The sequence below is a fragment of the Silene latifolia genome, chromosome 2, assembly GCF_048544455.1.
Source record: "Silene latifolia isolate original U9 population chromosome 2, ASM4854445v1, whole genome shotgun sequence".
NCBI lineage: Eukaryota > Viridiplantae > Streptophyta > Magnoliopsida > Caryophyllales > Caryophyllaceae > Silene > Silene latifolia.
In genome coordinates, this window is record NC_133527.1 from 174042097 (window position 1) to 174052098 (window position 10002).

A 10002-nucleotide genomic window follows, 5' to 3' on the forward strand; every position below is an offset into this window, starting at 1 on the left:
TTGGTCATGAAGTGGAAAACAAAAGATGGGAATCGGAAAGAAAAAATAGGATATCAGTAATACTCTCACCAAATAATATGCTGAAAAGGCTAGGCAAGCTCAGTGGAACATTGAACAGTAGTATTCCGGCAAGGGATATATATGGGTGTCTTGTTTAACGAGTATCCCCAACATCTTTAATCTTGTTTGCAGGTGTTCATAAGGATGTAAAATATTCGACTCAGAATTTCTGATTGTACATATTTATCAGTAATTTGCTGCATAGTATATATAGTTCATGTCTACAACTGGGATTTCAGATAAAACTGCAACATCAATATCTGGCAAAAATTACAGATGAGATAAAAGATATGAAGTAACGAATGCATGAGTACTTTCGATTAAAACTGAATACAGCATATAGTCCACAGACAAATCTACATACAACGACGACATTGGGATGGCTGCAGTGGCCAAATTGAGGTGCATGAGGTCTTAAGATCACTTGGTAAATGTACATACAGTATATTGGAGAAATACACTCTTTATGAGGTTCAACTTAAGAAACAAGAGGAAGCAACCATTTTCAACCTCATCCCGACATCTCTTTGAATGAATCATGCCATCAAATATAGCTCTTGTTCTACATTTTTACAGCGATATTTGTCGAAGCATTAGCTCTTTGAATCAGAGGGTTAGGAACTAATCTTTCTACAAATGACAACACATGAAAATGACCCACCCTGAAAACTACGGCTCCGCCAGTTAATTTCAATCAAACCCCCTAAAACAGAACTTTCAGCTAACATGCTCATCAACATATATCATTTCGAGCATTCTGTTAATGCATCAAGACGGTGTCTCCGACATTATATACACCAGCAAAGTTTATTTTTAATACACCTTCAAAGTTCAAACCATTCCAAAGGCAAGGCACAGAACAGTTGCCGATATCATTATCAACATGAACACAACACAAACACGATACGAATTTAACCAACTAAACAAATCAATAAAGCTAATTAACAGTTCATATTGTAGAGTATTAAGTTGAATTGTTACAAATCAACATCTACCGGAAACAATCAATCGTGGAATTATCAGCTTTAATTTTAACCAAACATAAAGAATCAAATTAATTGAACTGTCAATCATCAAATTGAAAACCAGAATTAATCGAAACACAACAATCTGATGAACAAACTAGATCATAATATTAATATCTTAATATCCCCGCATCAAACAACACTGATTCCAATCTCGACAGACAAAATTAAAACAAAAACCCTAACCCTAACCCTAACTTTATTAAACACGACAATACACAACCACAAACCCTAATTAAACAAAATTAAGAGCTAGTAAATTTAGTAACAGCCTTAGTCCCTTCAGAAACAGCATGCTTCGCCAATTCACCAGGCAACACCAATCGCACAGCAGTCTGAATCTCCCTTGAAGTAATCGTCGGCTTCTTATTATACCTAGCAAGCTTAGAAGATTCCTGAGCAAGCTTCTCAAAGATATCATTAATAAAACTATTCATAATACTCATCGCCTTGCTCGAAATTCCGATATCGGGATGAACTTGCTTAAGAACCTTGAAGATGTATATCTTGTAGGTTTCGACGCTTTTCTTCGTTCTCTTCTTTTTCTTGTCTCCGGCTGCAGCCGAACCGGCTTCCTTCGGGAGTTTCTTTCCGGCTTTCGGCTTTTTGTCGGCTGGCGCCTTTTCGGCTGCTGGGGCTTTCTCGGCGGGTTTTTTCTCTCCTTTGGGTGCCATTTTTTTTTTTTGGTGATGAAAAAGGGGAATTTGAAATGAAGGAGGATGGATTTTTGTTGTTGTGTGGTGTTTGGAGTGAAGGAATGGGTTTGTTTATATAGGATGTTGAGGAGGGTTGTGATTGGTTATTGGAGTTATACACGGATCGATGACGTGGTAAATGAATGGCAATATTTGTAATTTTTGGGTGGTTTGAAACTGTTTTGTTTCGTCTTTTTCGCGCCTGTTGTTTGGGAGTGGATTGACTATTGTGTTTTGGATTTGGGCATAAAGTTGTGGATGACTGGATGAGAACATGAAGGAATAGTGAATTAGTGATGGCCCATGGATAATACTTTGAACTCCAAGATTTGCACCGGGTGTACAAGAATATCGTACCCCATAACCGATGAGATGTCTTAGTTTTTATTTTAGTAAGATTATATTCTTTTACTAGTTTGAATGCTCGTGTGTTGCAACAAGGTAATAAACTTATTTATAATGCAAAAAAAAAAAACGTTGTAAGGGTTTAATGTTTACATTTTATGTCTAATGATTGGTTTACATATTAAAAGATTAATATATATGTGGGTTAACTCTTATTTATAATCATATAATCACCCTACCTTATATTAATCTTTCGATGTGGGACAATTCTATTATTTATATGTAATATATTCACCAAACTTGGATTATTTTTCTGATGTGGGACAATTCTACTATTTATACGTAATATATATTCATCAAACCTGCATTATTTTTCAATGTGGACAAATAACATAATCAGAATTACACTATCTATTTTCCACTTAGTTCGACATCCAACCAGATCTCGAGTACCGAATACGGACAACTGCTACTCATTATATCTAATAGTTATATTTAAATTTAATAATATGATAAAGTATTGTCCATTAATATTTGTACGTTGTTTTTCTTCAAAAAAAAAATGTAACATAATTTAGATACGGAAATTTCCCGTGGTACCTCTTAATTTTGTCAGATTTTCTATGTTACCCCTACTTTTAAGAATCTGCCTATGGTACCCTTGAGGTTCCATTTTTTTGCTCATGGTACCCCTAATGTAAAGGCTGTTAAATGGACGTTATAAAATAACAATTAAAAAATAATACCCCCTTTATTGTTTTATTGGTACGGATATCTCTCTCTTTTAAATGAAAATTTAATTAACTATATCAGTATAATATTGGAAATTTCTCATGGTAACCTCTTTGATAGATTACACATGCTACCATGGACGTTTGTTTTCAATTTTTTTTTTATCATAATTAAAATATGTGCAAATGATAGGAACTTATACTCTAATGATAGAATATTTTTTAACACAATACTAATTATATTATTTAAACGTAGTATATTTACCACACCTAAATTATTTTTCAATATGGGACATAAAAAATCTATAGGTAGAAAATATAATGATATGAACTTTTAAGAGTTCTCCAAGACAATACTTAAGAGACTCAAAAGATTTTGGGTTGATGTCTAAGTTCCAAGGATGCATGGCTCATATTTATAATCTTAGAATCACCCACCTTATGCTATATTTCGATGTGGGAAAATTCTATTTTTTATATATAGTATATTTATCACACCTATATTATTTTTCAATGTGAGACATATAACATACTATGAAATACACCATCTTTAATACGTGCAAATTATATGAAATCTATATATATACTCTAATGATAGCATTTCTTACCATGAATCTAATAATATTATTTTCATAATATTTTTACCGACATTATTTTGCCAAATGAAATGTAAAAGTTTTCATATAAAAATTAGAAACATCACTTGAATATAAAATAAGAAATACAAAGTATATATTATAATAACTAAAAGATTTTCCAAATATTAACTTAAGTTAGAAATCATTATTGTAGAGACAGTAATACAAACTCATACTTAAGAGAATCAAAAGATTTTGGTTTATGACTTCTATTTATAATCATAAGATCACCCTGGCTTATGTAATCTTCCGATGTGGGACAATTCTAATATTTATACATAGTATATTCACCAGACTTACATTACTTTTCAATGTAGGGCAAATAACATACTAAATACACCATTTTTTTTTTGCACCTACTTTGACATCAACCCGATTTAATAATGAGAAAATACAATACAATACAATCTACACTCTAATGATAACATTTTTTTGTCACAATCTAATTATATAATTTTCATACGATGCATTTTTGTCAAATGAAATATATAGTTTTTATATCAAAATTATAAACATCACTTTAATATAATATAGAAAATGTATATATATGGGACAGTTCTATTATTTATACATAATATATTCATCACACCTACATTATTTTTCAATGTGAGATATATAACATACTAAAAAGTACATATCTTTTATATCAAAAATTTTTGGGTTAATACCTAAGTTTCAAGAATGCCTCTTATTTATATTTATAGAATCACCTTACCGTATACTATTATTTCAATGTGAGATACATAATTTAATTATTTTGACGTAGTATGTTCATCATGCCTACATTATTTTTCAATGTGAAAGATATAACATACCAAGAATTACATGTCTCTTCTTAAAAAAGCTACTATTGTATACATATTATTTTTCTTTGAAGGTAAAACCACTTAGTCTCGATCATTAGATAGGGATCTCTACATCGTACATATAACGACTCATTAACGCTCTATTACTGCATTCAGAAGACAACCATTAGTAAAATCTTTAGTTTTCTACTGTGCCAGCCCTGTCAGGAGACTACCATTAGTAAAACCTTTATTTTTTTATTTTCTTGTTCATGTTCTTAACTCTTTCCCGGGTAGTTCCCTGCAACGATTTCCACTTTATTTTTTATATCATATCGTAGATAATGATAGAAAATCTTAAGAACTCTGTAAAACAATATTTATGAGACTCAAAAAGTTTTGGTTGGGTACATAAGTTCCAAATATGCCTCCTATTTATAATCATAGGATCACATCACCTTATACTAATCTTTCGATGTGGGACAATTCTAACTATTTATATGTAGTATATTCACCACTCCTACTTATTTTCCAATGTGGGACAAAACATACTTAAAAGTACACAATTTTACGTATTAAGAAGTACATCATCTTTAATATGTGCAAATAATATGAAATCTATACTCTAATGATAGCATTTTTTTCCACAAAGCTAATTATATTATTTTCATAATTTTTTTAACGATATTTTTTTGCCAAATGAAATGTAAAAGTTTGATATAAAAATTGGAAACATCACTTGAATATAATTTAGGAAATATACATATTATAATAATTAAAAGATTTTTCACTTTATTTTTTACATCAAAAATTATACTTTCCTAAATTGATTTTTGATGATGTGGACGCTCTCAGATCGCTCGACAAAACTCTCTTTTATATAGATATATAGATTTATGGAGAATTTAGTCAATTCTAATATTCTCATTGGGTAGGATGTATGATGAGATAGTACACCCGGTGTACCTAAGAATTTCTCTTCCCCAAATACCCTATTTTTTGAAAGAAAAAAAAAATTGACGGGTTATATATCTTAGTTACGCAATTTAAAAGCTGTGAATCGTTTTCCTAAGTTAATCGTCTTTGTGATATCTTCAATTTGAAAAATAACGAAGTTTTTGCTTAAATGGGGTTGAAACCGAAACTATTTAACAAAATGGCGTCGGTTTCAAACTATTTACCAAAAATGGGTCCACGTCATTATTTCCGCATTTTCTTTTTTTTTGATGATTTCTTAGTTTCTCGCTGTGTGGGACAGCGAGAAGTTGCTTGCTATATAACAAGGTGTTTGACAAGCTACTTTGTCCCCGCCGTTCTCCTTGCTCCGACCACCAAATAGCGAAATGCCACCACCGTTCTCTTCTTCTAACTTCCCTTTCCATATACAAATCTTTGTTTGAGTTATTAGTTCAATGGTTTCTACAAAAAAGGCCCGCAATATCACCCGTCCTCCACTAACGATTTCGGTTTCGGCAATTCATTTATATTGTCTTAAGCTGATTGTTTGTTCGTATGAAGTCATTTTTTATGTGATGTCTTACGTCAAAATTATCTCCTCACGCATTAATGAGTACAGAGTAATTACTTAGGAATATTGAATCCCTGTCTGAAATTATCTCCTCACGCATTTCATGATGCTTGTAGACAGTGTCAAAATAGACTTGTGTTGCCTTAGTGGCTGTATATGGGTGTTGTAGGGCTATGAAGTGGGCTGATTTACTAAGTCTATCAACCACTGCCATAATTTAGTCTATTCCCATAGATTTAGGTAGGCCATTTATGAAATCTATACTGACTCGAGTCCATATAATGTGTGGGATGGGAATGGGTTGCAACTTCCCATGAGAAGCATGAGTTTCATATTTACACTGGTGGCACACATCACACTGTTGGATATGGGTGTGGATGTTCTTTTTCATTCCCTTCCAGTAGAAACTTTGCTTAAGCCTATGATTTGTGACCTCAACCCCATAGTGCCCTCCTTGTAGGGTGTTGTGCATCATAGCAATAAGCTCTTACGGTAAGTTTCCATAATTCCTTATGACGAATCTCCAATTTCTTTAAGTTGTTCCTTTATCCAAGTGTATTTCCTGTGTAATAATGAGTCTCTTTGGAGATCTAAGATAATGGTGGCAATCTTCTCATCTTGTTCCCATGAGGTTTGAATGATGTTGTATAGATCAGTATTTAGGGTACTAACAAACAATTGAGCCAATTCTACAATGCTGACCCTTGACAAGGCATCTGCTGCGACGGATTGAATGAACAGTGGCTTGCGACGGATTGTCCGTCGCAGATTTTGACTTTTATTTTGACTTTTGTGTCCACGTGGCCTGAATGAACAGTGGCTTGCGACGGATTTTCCGTCGCAATGCCAGTTTTTGCGATGGGACTTTGCGACGCTTTAACCCGTCGCAAATTTTCATTTGCGACGGAATTTCCGTCGCAGAGCAAATTTTTGCGACGAAAAATAGCGACGGGCTGTTTCCGTTGCAAATGCTAAATTTGCGACCGGATTTCGTTATTTGGACGGATTTATCCGTCGCTATGGAAGCTTTTCTTTCTAGTGCTTATAGACAATTTCATAGTCATACCCAATGAGTTTTGCTAGCCATTTCTACTGTAGCGGATTGGTGACCCTTTGTTCCAGCATATACTTAAGTCTTTGGTAATCTGTTTTGATCACAAATGGTCTCTCTGCCAAGTATTGGTTCTACTCGGTGATATCATGTATGATGGCCAGGAATTCTTTCTCATAAATAGACATAGTTTGGTGTCTTAGTGCTAGGGCCTTACTGATGTAAGTTATGGGGTGGTGATCTTGCATTAGCACAACCCCAATTCCTTCTCCCGAGGCATCTATTTCCACTACAAATGGTTAAGAAAAAATAGGTAATGCTAGGACGGGTGCTGTTGTCATCAAATCCTTCAAATGCCTCATGTGTATTAGAATTCCAATGGAAGCCATCATTTTTTAACAAGTTAGTAAGAGGTTTACTGATTATACCATAATTGTGTATAAATCTTCTGTAATATCTGTTAACCCCAAGAATTAGTCGGCTTACCATTAATGAGTACAGAGTAATTAATGGATTTAACACATCGCATCACATTATCAATCCATCCATTATGAAATCATATCCGAACCAGAACTTTCTTAAGGTAATCCTATTCAACCTGATCATAGGCATTTGACATGTCAAGTTTTAATGCCATATGGCTGCCTTCACCTCTTGAATTCTTTATATGATGAAATAGTTCGAAAGCAATAAGTATATTATTAGTAATCAAGACGTCGTGGCGTGAAAGCACTTTAATTTTCGAGTAAATTAACAATTACTCCCTTATAGAAACCACTTTTCTAAAAAAACTCCCTTATGAAAACTTTTTAATTTTTTACTCCCATAAAACTTACCCTGATCAAATATTGCACCCAAAATGCCTCTCCGGTGACTAATTCCGTCATTTTTTGAATTTTATGATTTTAAGTCTATTTTTATGACCAAATTGCCCCTCTCCTCTCTTATATACCTCTTATTACTCTTCTTTCTCCTTTATACTTTCACCTCACCTCATTCATTCACCCTTTTCTTTAAATTTCCCCATTTTCCCCCCAAATTAAGGTATGTTCTTCTTCCTCTTAATTTTATTTCTATACTCTTAATTTTCGATTTTGTTATATGCGGTTGTTTTGCTTCAAATGAAGAGCTGCGATTTTTGAAAACAAATTAGGGTTCGATTTTTGCAATCAAATTAGTGTTCATATTAGCTGCGATTTTCTGTCTAGCTATAGTTTAAATGTGCGATTTTATGCATTCAAATTAGGGTTCATATTTTCTGCATTTTGTTCAAAAATTTAGGCGCAACATGCCAATTCAAAGCAGCTATGAAAGCAGTCATCATAGTGTTGTTTAAAATGAGCAGCCAAAGAAGTGCTTATGTGGTGTCCCTGTTGCCATTTTGACGTCTTCCACACATGACAATCCAGGAAGGAGGTTTGAAAGGTGTAAATTTTCTAACCCATCAGCTGGTATGGGAGGTTGTCGTTGGTTTCGTTGGCACGATCGTGTTCAAACAGAGTGGCAGAAAGATATAATCAACAAGATGAAGATGGAGAAAAGAGTGAATGAGTATGAAGTTGGCTGTTTGTCTCGTGAAATTCAATGGTTTAAAGATGATAGGAAAAAGCTTCAGTTTGAGATTGAAAACTTGAAGAACAAAGCTTTTATGTCAAAGTGTGAAAGGGCTACTTATTGCAAATGGTTTCCATTGGCAATTGTTGCTGCCATTGTCATTGTTTTCGTAACTGTAATAGTATGTAGTAAGTAGGTATTAGTTTGGATGAATGTAATATTAAGAGTAGTCTAATGTTGAAGAATTTGGTGTAATGACAATGCTTTCATTTGGCGTAATAGCAGTTGAACAATTTTCTATTTTACGTACTTGTTTGAAGTTTCCAATTTTACTGGCATGTATAATGTAATGTTTTCATTGTTAATGTTGTGTATTATCAGCTGAAGGCAGTCAATATAAACAAGGACTTGTTTATATCTACTACCTTGAGCTTGTAATGCTCACTATTGACAATGAAACCACCAATACCGCCCTGTAAAAATCTCAAAAACTGAACAAGCAAACCAGAAATTCAGAGCACATCAATTGCTCCAATATAACAACAATAATACCCACCTGCAACACACATTGTTTTAACAAAACAAACAGCCTGTGAAGACTGAAATTGACATTCACCACATAAATTGTTCATTGTTCAAAAACATGGTTAAGAGGGTACTACTAAATATACTACATTGTTCAAACACAACAACAAAAGCATACTGAAAATTTAAGTTCAACAACAACAACAAATGTAGATAAGATCAGATCATAGAAGATTGTTTGAAGCTTGGGATAAAAGTTCAGTGAATGACAGTGAAGTGGGTGGTGCTTGGTTGGGTGCATTTGCAGTAGTGGATGTTGTTGGAATATGTGTCCTCCGACAATAATGCGATCACGACTGTTGATCATAATGATCACATGTTTAAGTCTCATTAAAATGAATGCAATTGGGAAGTAATATTGTTACTGTCAACTGGTCAACATATATCGGTAATGATTGGCTGACTAGAGTTTGACATTCTTATCGTGTGTGACGGTGGTGATCAGTTGACCCCCTAGGTCATACCTAAAGGGCAATACTCTTAATTGATTATTTAATTAATCGTATAATGTTACGAGTTAATTAAATTACTTGAAAATTGACGGACGATTTTGGAAGTATAATTTACGTATCAAATTGAAATGTGATTAAATGAGATACAGTCTGAGTAATCAAATTGTATAATTACTCGGATGAAATAAAATTGTTTAATGTAACAATTAAATTTGAATGAATTGTTATAAATATAATCTGTTGTGATTTATAAATGGTAAAATATTTTGGCACAAGTAATTATGAAATTACTAAGTCGTTTTTGTATGTGACGTATTTTTATTAATACGTTGATTTTTAATATGTTAAAAATTACATAACAAATTTATGTCACATATGACATGTGACATATTGACAATTGACAAAAATAAAATGGATAACTTGTTATCCAAATGTGCCGAAATTAGGGGATGTAATGGGTTAATATTGTGTTTGATTAAGGTAATGGCAACACAATGATTACCTATTATTTAGCCATGCAAGCCTATAGTGTATTGTAAAGAACAACACTTGC

At 33.2% G+C, this 10002-nt stretch overlaps 1 protein-coding gene across 1 annotated transcript; it reads right to left on the bottom strand.

The window, feature by feature from the left end:
• Nucleotides 1-1171: 1171 nt before the first annotated feature.
• Nucleotides 1172-1845, bottom strand: LOC141643406 (histone H2B.3-like). Its single transcript, XM_074452559.1, has one exon. The coding sequence runs from the start codon at nucleotides 1757-1759 to the stop codon at nucleotides 1331-1333; it is 429 nt and encodes a 142-aa protein (XP_074308660.1). The 5' UTR covers nucleotides 1760-1845; the 3' UTR covers nucleotides 1172-1330.
• Between the last annotated feature and the right edge of the window lie 8157 nt (nucleotides 1846-10002).

What these genes read in the sequence shown, in the direction of transcription:
- LOC141643406 (XM_074452559.1), bottom strand. Translation starts at nt 1,759, where the DNA reads ATGGCACCCAAAGGAGAGAAAAAACCCGCCGAGAAAGCCCCAGCAGCC.